Below are 18,123 nucleotides of genomic sequence, written 5' to 3'. Positions count from 1 at the left end.
TAATTTACTGATGAAAATTTCTTCACGGCAATTATTTGATGCAATGTTTCGATGGTAATTTTTTGACAGCAATTTTTCATGGAAATTTTTTATGGCAATTTTTACATTCCTATTGATGGAAATTTTTTGATAGCAATTTCTTCTTATAGTAATTGCTTGGTGGTAAATTTTTGTGGCAATAATTTGTTGTCAACTTTTGATGGTAATTTTTTGACGGCAATTTTTTTAAATCAATTTTTGACGACAATTTTCTGATGATAATTTTTTGATTGCAATTTTTTGACAATTTTATGTTGCTATTTTCGTTTGCAATTTTTTGAAGGTAATTTTTATGATGAAAATTTTTTGCGACAATTATTTGGTGGCAATTTTTGAACGGCAATTTTGTGAAGGTAATTTTTTGATAGCAATATTTTGATGGTAAATTGTTGATGCTGATTTTTTGTGGTAATATTTTGATGAGAATTTTTATATTGCTAGTTTTTGATGGCAACTTTGTGGCTGTGATTTAGGTTTTAGGTCAGTTTTAGCTCTATATCAATTCAGTTTCATTCAAGTTTAAGTGAATGTTTAGTTTAGTTTCAGTTCATTCTGAGTTTAGTTTTATTATAGATTCTGTTTAGTTTTAGCTCAGTCTCATTTAATTTTTAGTTTGAGCTTAGTTCCACTTTTTTTTCAGTCAGCTTTCAGCTTAGTTTATGGTAAATTTCAGGTCAGTTCCATTTCAGTTTCAATTAAGTTTTGGTTTAGTTTCAGTTTCGTTTTAAATAAGTTGACACTCGGTTCTTTTTAAGCTCAGTTTCAATTCATTTTTAGCATCAATTCACTGTCAGTTCAGTTTTAGTTCAGTTTTAACTCTCTGCTCAGTTTACTCTCAGATTTGTTTAAGTTCAGTTTCAGTTCAGCTTTAGTTCAGTTTCAATTAAGTTGCAGCTCGGTTACTGTTCAGTTAATGTTAAGTTTAAGATCAGTTTCTGTTCATTTTTAATACAGTATCAGTTCTATATCAGTTTAGTTTGATTTCATTTTCTTTCCGTTTCAGATCAGTTTCAACTTTAATTCAGTTCCCGTTAAGTTTTAGTTCTGTTGTTAGGTTTCCGGTAAATTCTAGTTTCAGTTAAGTTTTGAAACAGAGATTTTGAGGAAATTTAACAAGTAGCTTCAATTCAGGCCCTAATATTTGTATTTGGTTATCATAGGAACTCCAGTAATTCGATGCTTCTACGGAATTCACGAGATTCTCCGGAAACTGGAAAACGCTACTCAGAACTCATTTCCAAGTTTGATGTTCCGTTAATGAAAATCAACATGACGTTTCTTTGCTGCCCCTCAGGGCAACGGAGCGACCCGATTTTATAATAAGTAAAATCCCCTTCAAAAACAATGGCGACAACATAAAGAAGCCAATTTGTTACTCCGCGTTCCGAGCGGCCCGAGCGATTACGAAGTGTGCCACTCGCTAACGGCCGGAAAACTTTCTCTTCCCCGTGAAATTAAGACTTTGCGATTAACAATGAAAAAACTCTTAATTATGAAGAAAGTAGTGAACAAAAAAAACCCTGAAAAGTTAGTTCAGAATGCTGCATAATAAGTAGCAATTATGATTAAAAATTAAATATTATTAACGACAATTATAACCCTCAGGAAACGAACCTAACAGGTTAAGCAGAGCCATCATCTTTTCGGTCCCAATCATCGTTCGCCCTAGCAAGTTTGCCCTACGAGTGGGAAGCCAAAGCTCCGTGACAATCAGCGGAAAATCTACCTGCGCAAAAATTACACCGTTTTATCACTGCAGCGTGAGAAATGGCACGATATCAACTTGAATGATGGTTTCCTCCCACCGAAGCTAGTAAAATACAGGTGCACACAGCGTAATGAAATTTGTCTGTTTAGCTCACAAAGCTTGGTGTACAAATAAAATCTCGTTCAATCACTGCGACTGTTTATTAATCCAGGCATCTGCCTTCCGTGTTAGAAATAAAAAAAAAATCATCGCCGAAACCACCCTTCAATCGGGTTTTATGATCCAGGAGGTCGGCCGCAAAGCGGAAACGTAAATATTTGAGCTGATGATGCATTAAAAAAATTTGAGTCTCATTAATTACACCACGCCAATCAGAGACCGGCCATCAAGCGGTAGTATTTTTTTTGGTGGGCTTTCATGGTTGCCGGGTTTAATTAATTCTGGAAATCGTTATATGTAGCTTCGAGATGAATTATTATCATCGGCAGGCGTGTAAATTGAATGCAATCCGGGTGGAAATTGTACCTCGATTTGGTGCGGAATTTATAACCTCATCCGTACTTCCGCGTGGGTAAAATATTAAACCGGCCGCTGGCGGTCGGCAACATTTTTGCAACACTCTGCTCGAAGAACTGAAATATAGTAACTAACGCCATTTTGTTGAACCAGAAACCATGTTTCAATCGGTGCTCGTAAATCGATTTCGACCGTTTCGATCGACACGGTATAAAGCTGTCTAAATATAGGAGACTTGCTGTTTTATTGCTACTGGAAGTGTAGCTGTAATTTATTGCTGCACGCTTGATGATGATGGAAGAGGGAATGCTAAAATGAAAACCTAAGAAAAAGGGTGGTTGGAAAAGTTGCTTTGTGGATGGGAAAGATATTTTTTGCCAGCTGCGAGTCAATTTATGATTCCATCTTTGTTTACAGACTTTTGTTGATGCATTTTTTCATAGTAACCCAAATATAATTTTTTTTTTCAAAGTTCATTACGATTGCTTTCTAATGTGCCTTCCATCAGAGCTGAATCCCTTTGAGACTGAATCTCGTTCTCGTTAATTTTGATGAGGGACCTTCCATTGAAACACATAAACTTCAGCAATGGGCATGGGTCAGTTTTCATCCTCTGGCATTTGGAAAAAGGTTGAAATTTAGGCGAGCACTCAATGAATGGTAACCATCGCGTTGGTGTCCGACTGTTGATTTATGTTTCTTCGGTTTTTTTTTTGTGGAATATCGAGTGAAGTGCTCAATCCCAACTCAATTTTAAATAGTCTCTTTTTATAAGAACCTATTGGAAAGTGTAGTGAAGAATAAATAGAGCACCTATATTGCTACCTTGAGGCACTACAGATTGGTTATTTCATTGGCAGCAAAATTCATTCATTATACCCTTTAATGTGTTATTCCAACGATCCCTTGCGACACAAAAAAACGTAAACGTAGTTGAATACGTACTTTCAACGTTTTCTGTCCAAAATTCCACAGAGAATCGCGACGAAAAAGTCTGTAATTGAAATTATGTCTCCATTTGGGCTTTTTGATTAACGTTTCACCCTTTATCTCGTTTTCTTATTCCCCTCCTGGAATGATAGTCTTACGAGGGAGCACTAAATGCCACTTGCATCACCGGTCACAAAATTTAACGATTTTGGAGCGCGTCAGGAATTCTTTTTACGAACAAAGCATTTGACTCATTGCGGTGTGCGACTTGGAAAAAAGGAAGCCACTAACGGTGGTCTTTTATTTCCCATTTGCTTAGAATTTATATTTCTTTCGACGGTTTAACCAAGTCTGTCAAGAGTCGAACCCTATCGGTAGTATAGCTATAACATTCACATTGTATAATTTCGGCTAAGCTGCAAATAAAATCCCTCCATCCCCATGACGACATTGCAATACGGAAAAAGACACTTTCACACAGGCGACATGCCAATCTGGTTTGGCAGCAGCTTATTGCTTCAAAGTTTTTTTTTTCCAGTCAGACACACGAACGGAATGGATAGAAACTTTCCCTCAATCGGAATCGATGAATGGTACTGAAGGCGGTGTACCTGTGAATCCTTGATTTGAGTCAGTTAGTTTCGAGTTTCTGACAGCTCTTTTACCAAACTGTGTTGGCTTTTTCTCATGTAGAGCGAACTTTCGTCACACTCGACTGCTAGCTTTCCAAAAATACTGCTATTATAAATTTGTCTCTCAGAACTCACACTAAAGTTACAGTTTCCGAGGTTTTTCAAAACCAATTAGAATGAGCTTAGTTGAACCTGATCCGACTGTTTCAACCGCACATTAGTGTGCGCTTTTGGCAAATAAAACAACTCAAACAACGAATCAAGTTTCAAAATGTGATTCAATAAAAACAAATATCAAACTTATTCGGTTGCAGTCCTCCTCCCCCAATAATCCCCCCGCCAGTGTGTCACGGTGTGTCAAACCGCATTCTACTTCATCGAATGGGAAAAAATCCCATCAACCGCGCGCGTCTGCATCCCTGCATCCCACCACGCTCGGCGGAACCGAAGATAAACGCGCCCAGCGCATCTCACACCAGCACGGAAAACCCCCTGGCTCAGCGATTCTACAATGGCTGTTGCAGCTTTGCGCAGCATCTTGTCCTCGGATAAAAACAGAACGATGGCCTTCCACCAACAACAGTTCGGCGAGAGGGCAATCAATAAAGTTCAATTTTCATTTCAATCGCTCGCTGTCACGGGGCCTGGCACTGGAAGCTCCCGGGGGGAGATCGTCAACTGTGGGAAAGTGGCTGAACGTCACTTGGCTGGAGTGGAGAGAATTGTTTGTCTATGTGTGGAAGATTATGTGCGTGGGTTGGTATGTTTCGGTTGCTGTGTGTGAGTGTGAGTGTGGAATTACGAGGGAGGGAGAGAGTGAGAAAGAACAACCGGCGAGACACGGAGGAAAAACTTTCTACAGGAGAGTTTGTCGAGAGTCTTCAGCTTGCTCGAGTGCTCGAGTGAAGAGAGTCCACGGTTGATGGTCGTTTCTGTTGCGCTGAAGTGCTTGACGTTTTCTTTGCGTGGCTTCCGTTGGTTCTGTGTTTGAAGCGCGACCCCGAACCAGCGAACAATAAAATATGGATGAGCTTCACGGCTTGGTGATGGCGGCAAAGAACTGCTTGGCTAATGCTTTTTTTTGCTGCTAAACACAGTTTCGTGGGAGTTGTTGTTGGAGGTTTTTATTTATGTAGATGGGTTTTACGGCTGCCTATCTTTGCTTTTTCGGATATTAACGACAGTAAAAAATCGAACGAAAAATAATGTTGACAATCGATTTTCTAGTAACTACAGTGCGCTGTAATCTGATTTCGATTATTAGAATCACTAGTCATTCATCACTAGTCACTCGTCACTAGTCATAAGTGACTCTCATCACTAATCACTCATCACTCGTCACTAGTCACTAGTCACTTGTCACTAGTCACTAATCACTAGTCACTAGTCACTAGTCACTGGTCACTAGTCACTGGTCACTAGTCACTGATCACTAGTCACTGGTCACTAGTCACTAGTCACAAGTCACTAGTCACTAGTCACAAGTCACTAGTCACTAGTCACTAGTCACAAGTCACTAGTCACTCGTCACTAGTCATTAGCTACTATTCCCTAGTTACTAGTCATAAGGCCCTAATTACAAGTCACCAGTCACTTGTTACGAGTCACTAGTAACTAGTAACTAGTCACTAGTCACTAGTCACTAGTCACTAGTCACTAGTCACTAGTCACTAGTCACTAGTCACTAGTCACTAGTCACAAGTCACTAGTCACTAGTCACTAGTCACTAGTCACTAGTCACTAGTCACTAGTCACTAGTCACTAGTCACTAGTTACTAGTCACTAGTCACTAGTCACTAGTCACAAGTCATAAGTCACTTGTCACTAGTCACAAGTCATAAGTCACTTGTCACTAGTCACTAGTCACTAGTCACTAGTCTCTAGTCACTAGTCACTAGTCACTAGTCACAAGTCACTTGTCACTAGTCACTAGTCACTACTCACTATGCACTAGTCATTAGTGACTAGTAACTAGAACCACGGGCAACTAGTAACTAATCAGCCCAATTTTCGATTTTCAATTTTCAATTCAACTACAAGTGACACATCAAACTTAAAGATATTCGCTCCACCTACCCTCAATCTGGAAACCCCTTGCTAATCCCCTGATCATCAAAATTTATTCCACTTCCTATCCTCTGGTATCGAAAACTTAGGCCCCAGTATTAGAATATGACCGCGCGATAGAGATACGAGCAGAGCAGCTCGCTTTCACTTTTTCCGACCTTCAATCCGCTTATCCGTCTCCTCTTGATTGGCTGCTCCAGGCTGCTTTCCTGGTGTGCACCCGAAATTGAAGTGAACATCCGTTGGGTAAACTTGAACGGTGCGACTTTTTGCTTTATTTCGCGATGTCGTAGAAGGCCACTTCCGTGCAAGTTTTGTCAGGTCAAACAGGAAGAAACTCACGGATTGGGTGGGGCAGGGGGGAGAGTAAACATAGCTCCATCTGTCCGGTGGTAACTTGAGCGATATCATCCGCAGATGGACTAGGGAAGTGAGCGGGCTTTCAGAAGCATAGTTAAGTCTAAGAGGAAAGAATGATAGGAAGAGGGGAATTTATGATGCAGTGATGAAAAAAGTTTTCCATAGTCGAGTTTTTACAACTTGCTCTACGCGCAATTGTTGGCTTCTATTATCTGAGCGAAAATGGCGACATCGGTCGATCAACCATCGCGTCTGGGTCAGCTGCTACTGGAATCGTCCGATAACGAGTCACAATCTCACTGAAACCTCGTGCGAAACAATAATTGATTTTGGTTATTAAAACAACATAAGCAATTTTCCGTCATCACACAGTCGTCGTTGTCGTCGCTGGAGGAGGAAAAAATGCGAAGCATTTTGTTGTTGTATGACAAATCTTTAATTACCATCATCTTCTTTCGCAGAAAACAGCACGCAAGCAACAAGTGCGGCAAACACAAAACGATTGACAAGAAGTGCAAGCTCAAACCCAACCACGTTTCCGTTTCCTTAAAGAAAAAAAAAGAATAGTTAATTGAAGAAACGAGTTCAGAAGTATTTTTTGTACGTACCTTGGTAGTAAGTAAATTTAACGAATTAACCACACTAAAGGAAGAGAGTTTAGATAACAGTTTAAACCATCAAATGTTTACGAACCGTTGAGAGCTTTATTTTATTCGACTTGCGGTACGCTAAAAGTGTAACTGATAATCAAAATTTGATGAACCGATACGGACCGAGATTTGCTCAATGAACTGCACGGTGTGATAATGCTTTGTCGAATATCGATTGGCTTCCGGTTTCGGCAGTATAGAAAGTGATAAAAGCCAACCCCGTTTCCGTGTTTTCTTCCGCCGCGCCGATTGGAGTTGGTGTTGAAAAAGACAGGAGGCCAATAAAAACACGAACAAATCTCCAGGCCGCTCCAGGCAGTGACCCACAAGAAGATACGTGAGCAGGCTAGCAGCCTCCCAAAATATACTCGAGACAATCATCGCCGCCACCAACCCTGCGCTTGCAATGCTCTGGTAGCGCCGAAAACTTCGCCGTGGATCCGTATTGCGGCGCCGGACTGAACAGTGGTGGTCCTGGTGGCCAATGGCCGATTCCGAACTGCGGTGGTCCCATGTGTCACCATGGTCCCGGTCCAGGGCCACCCGGGCCCGGACCTGGTCCTGGTCCCGGTCCCGGCCCGGGTCTCATCAGTGCTTTAGGAGGTATGATGCTGGGAGGCGGTGGAGGAGGCGGCGGTGGTGGTGGCGGAGCCGGAATCGGGATCGGTCATCCGCCGATCGGGACGAGCGGCCTGGTGCATGGACCCTCGCAGCTGTCACTTCACGGCGGTCCCGGCCCGCTAGTGCCGCCCGGGCTCTGTAATCCCTGCAGCAATACTAATAGTTTTAACTCAGTGCCATTACCCGGACCGTCGCGTTGGGGTCCGCGAACATCGTGTCCTGTACATAGTCCATTTCGAATACGAGTGCCGAACGGATCAATCTGCTCCGGACATCAGGTAGGTTGTTGGCAGTTTGGACATTATATAAAGTATATTTGATATTTTTTTCATCATTTCTTGCTCTGAATAAAAATACGCACGTCATAATTTTATAACTAAAATTTTAGTGTGCAAACCTCCAACATTCTGATAATACACGAAAAGCTCTCGATCGAATTTTTGTGTAAATAATATTCCATTTAAGGATTTTAGCCTCCTCTAAAGCGTTTTTGGCAACTTTAGATAGCTACTATATTCTTTGCTTAACCAATTACTTCGTAGTTCTTTGATTCTAGTTGTGTCAACAGTCCATTAACCACTACACGGTGCTCCCTCAGACCGTTATTATAAAATAAAATGCACCAAAGAATTTGAGTATACCATTCGATTCGTTATGACGTCCAGAATCTCTGGTCAAAATTTCAAAATCATCGTACGGTACATTTTTGAGTAATGCCCTTTTGAATGTCGTAAAGTACAAAAAAGTTATTTAAAAACGACGAAATACTTATTGTAAAGCACGTATCTACCCACCATTTTATGAAATAATTTCCAAAATAGTTTCTACACGTTCCAAGGGTTATATTTCAAGACATTAACGATTGGTGAAAAGATTTATTTGAAAATCCCACAGTGCACAGTGGTCTACACTCGAAAAATCGTGATCATCTAGATTGGACTGTGAAAAATTGAATTTATGTACTCAATGTCTTCAGCAAAATTGTTTCATAGAACAAGTCCTTATTTTTGGCGTTTTTAGTTTGTCGATCAACAGTTAGATAAAAAAAATATTTTTTCTAATTTTCAATATACCAGATAGCTTCCTTCAGCAGAGTTGTGGAAAATTTCAAAAGATAAACAATTGCTGAATATTGCGATGTCCTATCTGTACGTTGGACACGACAAAATAGAGTTTTTTGTGGAACATCTCTCCTCAAAATTAGTTTTTTGTCTATAGTTTTGTCTGTAATTGTCAAAACAATGCAAAATGTTCAAAGATTTCATTCATTCAACTAAGATTCTCTCAAGAGTTTATAAAATTTATTGTTTTGACAATAATAGAAAAAGTTATAGACAAAAAACTGATTTTATCGTGGGGTGTTCTACAAAAAACTCTATTTTGTCGTGTCCAACGTACAGATAGGACATCGCAATATTCAGCAATTGTTTATTTTTTGAAATTTTCCACAACTTTGCTGCAGGAAGCTATCTGGTATATTGAAAATTAGAAAAATATTTTTTTTATCTAACTGTTAGGTGGATTGATCGAAAAAATAAAAATGTCTAAAGTAAGGCCTTGTTCTATGAAACAATTTTGCTGAAGACATTGAATACATAAATTCAATTTTTCACAGTGAAATCTAGATGACCACGATTTTTCGAGTTTAGACCACTGTGCACCGTGGGATTTTCAAATAAATCTTTTCACCAATTGTTAATGTCTTGAAATATAACCCTTGTAATGTGTAGAAACTATTTTGGAAATTATTTCCTGAAATAGTGGTTGAAAACGTGCTTTACAATAAGTATTTCGTTGTTTTTATATCACTATTTTGTACTTTACGACCTTCAAAAGGGCATTACTCAAAAATGTACCGTACGATGATTTTGAAATTTTGACCAGGGATTCTGGACGTCATAACGAATCGAATGGTATACTCAAATTCTTTGGTGCATTTTTTTTATAATAACGGTCTGTGGGAGCACCGTGCACTAATGACCACAGCCCTGATTGAGCCTCCGTGATTACAAATTATTTCTCTTTTTTTGCAACAATTCAAAGATCCAAGCAACAATAGTTATGTCGAAGTTACGTTTTATCATTACACTTTTCATTGAAACATAGGATGCACTATCAAAAGCTCCTTCAATGTTTAGAAACTGAAGAAAACTTTGTCTTCGAACTATTTTTTAAATTTTGTTTGCATGGTTCAAACGACACAACTTTCGGACGACTTCACAAAACTCTTTTTTTTTGCTTTTCTAGTTTTTACAAGCATTTTCTACTAGCTTGTGCTTGATTTGGGGTTATATTTTGCTGTTGAATTTGTTTAAGGCAAAAGATTTCTTTGAAATTTGAGCTCGAAAAATAACTTCCTCATTTTCAAACTTACCTTTGCGACACTTTTTTCATTTATTTTAAGACGATTTGATTTTAGGCCATATATTTTTTGTAAAAAAATTGCCGATTATTTATTTTGAGATTCTTGGCTTGATTATGTTCGTCAATCGTATTTTATGGTTTTTGCGTTTGAAAGAATTTCCGAATACTGTAGGCCTCATTTGGGATCCTTTTCTTAAAGGTTCAAGGACTTACATTCTGATCAGTTTTCTACGACCTGGTGTTTGAATATTAATGATGTTTTGAGGCTTTTAAAAGCATTCTTAAAGTTTCTTCAAAATAAAGGGCGTTACGGTCAAAAATTGGTCAAATTCAGTTTGCCGTATAATTTTTATCTTGCAACAAATAAACCGGAACACCCTCGTTTTTAAGATGTGTGTGTATAGTATCATGCCTTATATTTGATTTTGACATTTGCGCTTCAGTTGTTCAGTTGGTGTCGAAGCAAGAGCAAAACACATCAAAATTTTGCCCGCGCATTGCGAAAACCCAAACTACTCGCACACTAAGTTGGCAAAATTGTTGAATGTGGCCAAATCAACCGTCACCAACGTAATAAAAGTGTTTGGAGAACGTTTGTTGCCAGGATGACATGATCGCGGTGAAATTAAAATCCGAAGGCCGCAAAAAAGACGAAAAGAGTGGGCAGCAGAATCCTCATCGTCCGAGACGTCGCAAGCAAGCATTTTAAACACATTAAGTTATCGAAGTTTGCAAAGAAATATCTCGTGTGGCAAGCTATCTATTTTGTGCAGGAGTGCCTGGTGATGCCAAACAACATAAACCCTCCCAACACACCAGACTTTCGTCCTATAGAAAAATACCATCGTCAAACGGAACTTCAAGAAGACACGAAAGACAGGTGACGACTAACTAGCTTGTTAAGAAACGAATTTCTTATTAGGGATTTCATTTCGGCATGACTGACATCCCGGTTAAAATAAATTCATATGTAGGTATGTACGTAGCTTACTTAGTTTTTCATGATTCGATGAAGTTTCACGAGTAAAAGAGACTTTAGAAATCTGGAGTACTTTGTGGTAAGGTCGTATGTCTGAGCGTAAACAAAACGAGTGAGCGATGATTTGTGCTTGTGTTGTGTTTTGTTTACGTTTAGATATACGATCTTATCACCAAGTACTCCAGAACTATGTTCGATAAAGTTGACGTCCCGGTTAGAGGAAAGTTACAGTTCAGAGTTTTTAATTACACTCAAATCGGAAAAACTGAATGGTAATAGCTATTCAACCATTCTTGTGAATTTTGGTGTTTCTAGCCATTACCTTTTTTCAGAGACTTAAATGAGTTTTATCGTAAACATAACGTTAATGTGACGAACTTGGCGAGCAATTTCTATACGACACTCTCAGGTGAGTTGACGCGTTGTGATAATGGCTAGGGGCACCAAAATTCATAAGAATGGTACAATAGCTATAATCGTTCATTTTTCCCGAATTGAGCTTTTGGAATGCACTTTTTTTCATTTTGCCGTCCAGTGTTAACTACTGGTACTGAATGTTTAAAGTTTTTTTAAGAAAAAACTTACAATATTTGCTTCAGAAATGCCGTTACGTTACGGAATATTATTGTTTGAATTAGCGCTGTCACCAAAATCGTTTCACCCAAATCTGAACCAGAACAGTGCGTGAAATCCCTTTTTTGTGTAGAGTAGTCAAGCTTTCGAAGTGTTTTTTGTCGTCTGTACATTGAAAGTTGTGCAACTCGCTATTTTTTCTCTTGAAAACAATAAAATTTCTATAGTTTTATTCACTCCTTGTACAGCATGATCGCTGCATATAGCAACTTTTTGCACCTAATTTCTTAATTTTGCTTTGTGCTGTGTTTCTGCCGCTCACAGAAAAATAATACACTTGCTGCTTTCACTACAGTTCAGCGTATCGTTGTTGTTGAAGAGGCACCAAGAATTTCTCGTAATGCGTCTAAACCAGAATTAACTATATTTCCTCAAAAACCAAATCCAACAATGCTAACGTTTTCATAACGAATGGGATTTACTTATTTTACTCTGATTAAATAAAATTTATTATATAAATATTACTCTAAAAATAATTTCGAAGCCGTTACAAAGGTTCACTAATAAGGAAAGATAAGAAAGATATGTTAAACAACATTATCAACAAATTTAAGCAAAAAAAAAAAAACATATTTCATCTAACAATGTTGAAAATGTAAAAAAAAAAAGGCTCTTAGTAAAGTCTTAGTAAATGGATAAAAAACTCACTCTTCTATAAACTTGTATTTTTAGGAATTTAATTTTTCGATATAATGGCAGTCACGATAATTTAGTGAATATCGAAGATAAAATTAAATAAAAATAACTTATTAATTATCGTTGCAAAACGTGTTCAATTTTTATTGAGCGATTTATGGTTTTCATGGTAACCATATTCTTGAGATAAACCTTTAATTACCATCAGCAGCAGCATAGGAGTTTTTCCTTGATTACACGCGAATAGAAGTCGTGTACCGCTGCAATGATAGACGACGAGAAACCAGCGGCGCTCTGCTCCACGTATACTGTACGGTACTGTGCGGCTTTTACCAGCATGTTTTCTTTCAAGACATAAGTTTTCATTATGCTCTAACAGCAGGTTTAGAAATTGTTCAAGGAAGAGTATTGTTTCAAACTTTTCAAAAATTTTTACCTTCGAGACATCACATCAGTCTACGTTAATGGAAACAAACATGAATTGACCTACTGGGACGGGAAGCTTGTCAATTTTTTTTTCTTGATATTGATACAGAGACTGTCAGGGAATGGTTAGTGTCTATTCATGTCGTCTGTGCTGGGAGTGCTCGCATGTAATTGGTTCATTGTTCGTGTAATATTGTGTTTGAGATTTTTATCAATTTTTACCGCTAAACAATGAAATAACAATGATAACTAGCGTAATACAAAGTTGTTCAACATTTTATCTATCCAACAACATATTGTTCATTGTTATCCGTCATGTCGTTATGCTGTTATCATTGTTTGTAATCTGACGGTACATTTGCCAGTTTCATTCCCAATTTTGCAGAATGCATCCTAGTATAGCAAACAAAGACATAGTCACACGTCAAAATTCGTGACGGGCGGCTGTCTTTTCCAGTTCCGAGAAACAATACAAACATTGATATCTGCTCTCCTACTTAGATGCTCCTCTCATTTGATATTTATATGCGAGACACACAGTAAAAGCACTACAGAGGACTCACCAGTTTATTATCTCTCTGGAGAGATATTTAAAATTTCACCGCGGTGCAAAATATACACGATTCGCTAATCTCTTCACGCAAGAGCGTCGCATTGCCCACCAGTATGAGAGCAGTTGTTCTCACAGTAAAAAATCTTCTACCCGCTCGTGATTCTATATATTCTATATATGGACGGCTGTATTTATCTTCATTTCATCATTCAAATGCTTCAGTAAGTTTGTATGAAACATACCGTGAATTATTAGGCCCACGCACATCCCAGAAAACCGATGCCATGACCTTATTAGCGATTGTTTTCGACCAGTTCATTGTTGCGCCTATATTTTGGTCTTAGATGTGAAATGATGTATCGGAGATTCGTTCATGGTTATGAAGAGATGCCAAAATTCGGTTCGATTGCTTCGAAATATCGTGAAATACTTGCAGAAAATAGCCTCTTAAAGTGCGAGCAAACACGGCTCCCGCAGCGCACTTACTTTCTTTCTTCTTTCAATTATGTAATAATATTATGGATATGAATTTAGAAAACTAGGTTGTAAAATTTGAATTCAAAAACTAAAAAAATTTCAAAATTTGATCAAAATTAATTTAGGTTCACTTTACTTGCAATTTGAAATGATAAACACTCAATCAAACGGTGCGAAAAGAAAATGTTACTCAATAAATACTATTGAATCTCTGCAAGAGCTCTATTAATTGAATCAATCACAACAATTAACTATCTTAAAGCATTATGTGGGACCTACAAATTTTACGTATTTGTATTTTCACAACAGGAGTAATTCTCAGTGACCAGACTTCAGTATGAAATCTATGATGACTGGGGGAGCAGTGATAGGAAATAATTCATAGTTTTGAAAACATACATCCCAAGCTACTCCGGTTACGTTCAACTAGTTTGAAATTAAGTTAGAGAATTTAGTTAGAGAATAGAGTGTATATTTTTTTTTCTTCTGTGAGTAGTAACTAAACAAAATTTAATTATGATCAACCATAAATTTTACGAATGGTCATTATCTCAGAAATTGCTACTTCATTTTAAGGTCATTAACAAATTGTTAAACCATGCGCGATTCCAATGCGAATAACTAATATCAAACTTATTTCATCAGTGCCTCCGTCGAGGGATACGATATTAATTGCCAATATTGAGATTATTCCGTTTTCCATTGAACAGAAGCGAGGACTTTGCTACCATATTAGGCTGCCAATTATCCGAAACAATGTTGTTCGTTCCATAACGCTGTCTTTCATCTAACAAAGAAAATTCACTCACTTTGTGTCTAGAATAATGTAACGACAACCAATCGACAATTGTTGCTTCCCTTTCAGGTGTACATTTCAACTCTAAATTAATTCCCGCATTAAAAGGTTTGCCTCCCCCCTCTCGTTTCCCGGTGAAGCGCAAACAAAAAGAAAGTTTCGAAAGAAATGTGATTCCACGACCCCATCACGTCCTCAACAAGCCGCTTTTATCGCCAGCCATCAGCTTTGATCAAGTGCTTTTTCAGACCAAAAAGAGGCACTTAGCGAAAATAGAAAAGACAGCAATTGGAGGGAAATTTTGGGTTTCGATTATCAAATTATAGACGATTCCTTCTTTCCAGCGGAAAGCGAAACAGAGTGTTTCTCATCTACTCTTCATCTTGAAGCTGATTTGCTGCTTTCGTTAGTGAACAAAGTTAACAAGAGCTGCAAATTTTAACCGCACCCTGGCCGGAAAAAGAAAATGAATAATTAAACTCAATTAATTTTTATCCACCGTTAAGAGGCGAGCGGAAGTTGAAACCATGGAAACCATTTCTTGCAGAGGAGATGTATTTAATTTCCCAAACTGTCCCAATTGTGTGATGAAAGTGACTGACTGAAGGCTAGACTGATTGAATTAAGTTTTGTAGCTTAGGATTTGTGTTACGAGGGAGGGGTTACCTAGAGGACGGGATGACCAAATCAATCATGACACTAGCCGTGGACGAGTTTAGAATTTCAAGAGGTCTCACGCCGAGAGGGAGAAAATATGACATTAACGTAATCTTCTCTAGTAGAAATTGAAAATTTTATCCGAAACGTTTCAGCCGAGCAGCTAATAAAGTTACCAGTATCCACCCTTGAAGAACAAATTTTCTGTTCGAAATTTAGTGATAGTTTAACATGAAACGACAAAAAAGTTACAAAATTATCGTCTATGTAAAATAGATAACGACCGCTTCGCAATATCTTTTCCCAGCCCCGTGTAAATCAAGTCGTAAATCGCAACGCTCTTTTCCAACGATTGTTTCCCCCGAAGGGTGAAAAAAGTTTTCAATTTCTATAAATCACCTTCCCGGCGAAATAATAAATCCCCTCGAGTATCCTCGAGCTTACCCTGAAAATGCCCTCTATAGAAATACAATAAAATGGAAATTTCCTGTTGCAGCTTCAGTAGCAGCAGCGGCAGCAGCAGCATACTTCACGATTATTTTGCGAAGCTCATTTGCGTCACAGCACGGGCATAGGGTTATTAAGGGTTTTTGGGCTCAGCCTGGCCTGTCAGTCCAGCTGATGGATTTATTAGCAGGAAAAGTGCCAAAATATTCGGCCGCACACTTTCGCTCCGAGGGGGAGGGTGTAACGAAGAAATAAAAACCTTGATTTCCAACAACAAAAAAAAGCAAAAAGAAAATCCGACATGCAACCTTCCAGCGACGTGGTGAAAAATGCTTTCTTGAACTCTCATCGTAATGATCTGCTCATTTTCGCGGAGTCAATTTTACAAACTAATTTTGCCGGAGTAATTCAGGTTAATTGCGCAGATGGTTTGATTGCATTTGTTTTAAAACACCTGTTAGCAAGTTGAAGCGGATGCTGTACTACTTTTACAGTCATCAGTTGCGATGGTAAACTCCCGACCACCGGCAGTGTCATTAAAAGTTGTAACGAGTTTGGAATATTTGATTCCTCCTGCAACTCTCTTCACGTTCACAGGTTTAATAGTTTTCTGGGAAAGAGAGAGGGCCACTTTACGGTGTACCAAAGCGGAGCGTCATTTTTGGTTTGATGGTGTTGCTATTAGTCAGAAAAATAATATAAAAATCATAAATATTGAAGCAATCGAAGGGGAAATCGTAGCATTCTCTAAACGTTTGGGGTGACTTTAAGGCGACGTGAATCTCATATAACTTTCTGATAACTCCATATGAGAACCAGTGAATGTTATGAATAATTATAACTTATGGCAATTAGTAGGTAGCTGATTACACTATGAAAAGTTATTGTTACTGGCACATGAAATTTGTCAAATTTCTGATCCTAACCGTCGTCATTGCAGAGGACATTATTGGCGTAATACACCTTCCACTGAAACGTCACTCATACCTTGTACGATATCAACCCAATCCCTTCCACTGTTGCCGTTTGATGGCAGTTTAACTCTTCCCTCGTTGGGCTTCACGTGTGCTTTAGATATGCAAACTGTTTGGGAGCTGAATTGTTGATGAACTCCCTCAAATGGGCAAATTTGATTGGCTTTCACCCCGCTTCGCTGTCGCTGCCAAGGTCTCAGGCGATATTTGATGAAGTTAGGCAACGTAATACAGGAAAAGGCGAGCATCGTTAATACGTTCACTCAATTTATGTGCACTTTTTAGGTGTACGTTAAATCGACTATATTGCACGAAATGAAGAGCGAGTCTAAAGCTTACGCGTAGTCATTTTGTGAGGAATTAACTGGCAGACAAGTGGCTTTCGCTCGACATCCTTTGAAAATACGAAGATTTTTCGTCAAAATTTCATATCACATCAATCATAATTTCAATGCCTTCTATTGCACCATATTGCTTTGTTTAATAAATTAGAGTTCAAGAATCTAAAACTAAAAACTGTGAATCGACTATCAAATACCTAACATTATTTATCACAAGTTACTTATATCTTTTTATTCATCACTGTCACTTACGTCACATTTTTTTTTACTTCACACACATTAATTATTACTTATAACTGATCATTTATCAATTATCGCTTATTTCTAACTATTCATCGCTTATCATTTATTACTCTTCAGTCATCTCTTCTCGCTTACCACTTGTCATTAATCATTGATCGTTTACCACCTGTCATTAATCATTGACGTATCTGACATCAAAACTATAAAATCAAGAACAAAACTCTGTACCAAAAATCTGAAACTATTTACTAAATACTTATGCCTATGTACTTATCCATTATCACTTATTACTTATCAACTACATATCACTTGTCACTAATTAGCTATCATTCATCACCGATCAAACACTAACATTTATCACTTAATTCTTATTAGTTTTCACTTATTCGTCATTTACCACTCATCATTAGTTTTTTTTTCACTTATCACTTATGAAAATCACTTATCATTTATGATATTATCATTGATCGCTTATTACTTATCATTTGTCACGCATCACACATCGTAAACCACGAATAAAAAATCAAAAATCAATGCTGAAAATTAAAATCGAATATCTAAATTTTTTTAATGATAAGTATCTTTCACAGTTTTTTTTTATCATTTATCATTCATTAGCTCATCACCTTAGCACACATAACTGAATAGTTATACCTTATTATTATGCTCCCCTTTTCACCCTATCGCTATTTCTTCAATATAGTTCAATCCTTTTTTGTCTTCTTTCTTGACGTTTTTTTTTAATTTCTTGACTCATTTGGTTTTCGTTACCTTCTTACACTTTCCTAACATTTCTTGTTCCTTGTTATTCGCTTGGATTTGGGCAATCAGCTGGACGCTACGAGTGATAGAAGGTTTTTCGGCCGCTTTGTAAGCAGTGGATCGCAAGATACTCATCGTTCGTTCGTTTTCGTAATACGTGACCCTTGCGCGCAACAATGTTCGATTCCGTCAATTACTACTGTGACATAAAAACACACCCTTTCCACCGCAGTCGCAGTGATGCAGAGATAAACTCTGCCTGACCGTTTGGCTGAAGATCGCCCCCGTTGCTTTTATAATACCGCGTATACC

General features: G+C 38.0%; 2 protein-coding genes across 20 annotated transcripts in view; both read left to right on the top strand.

Annotated features, from left to right (window-relative positions):
* The window catches only part of LOC129718965 (peripheral plasma membrane protein CASK), a 692,936-nt gene that overhangs the window by 298,448 nt on the left and 376,365 nt on the right, over positions 1–18,123 (top strand). The window lies entirely within an intron of this gene.
* The window catches only part of LOC129718967 (uncharacterized), a 296,333-nt gene that overhangs the window by 20,569 nt on the left and 257,641 nt on the right, over positions 1–18,123 (top strand). For both annotated transcript variants that reach the window (XM_055670253.1, XM_055670252.1), the window contains exon 2: positions 6,714–7,801. In XM_055670253.1, the coding sequence (XP_055526228.1) occupies positions 7,415–7,801 (387 nt within the window). In that variant the 5' untranslated portion in view covers positions 6,714–7,414. The remainder of the gene's footprint in view (positions 1–6,713; positions 7,802–18,123) is intronic.

Source organism: Wyeomyia smithii, chromosome 1, assembly GCF_029784165.1.
Source record: "Wyeomyia smithii strain HCP4-BCI-WySm-NY-G18 chromosome 1, ASM2978416v1, whole genome shotgun sequence".
Taxonomy (NCBI): domain Eukaryota; kingdom Metazoa; phylum Arthropoda; class Insecta; order Diptera; family Culicidae; genus Wyeomyia; species Wyeomyia smithii.
The sequence above is the reverse complement of the archived record's forward strand: the minus strand, read 5'-3'. Positions and strand labels throughout refer to the sequence as shown.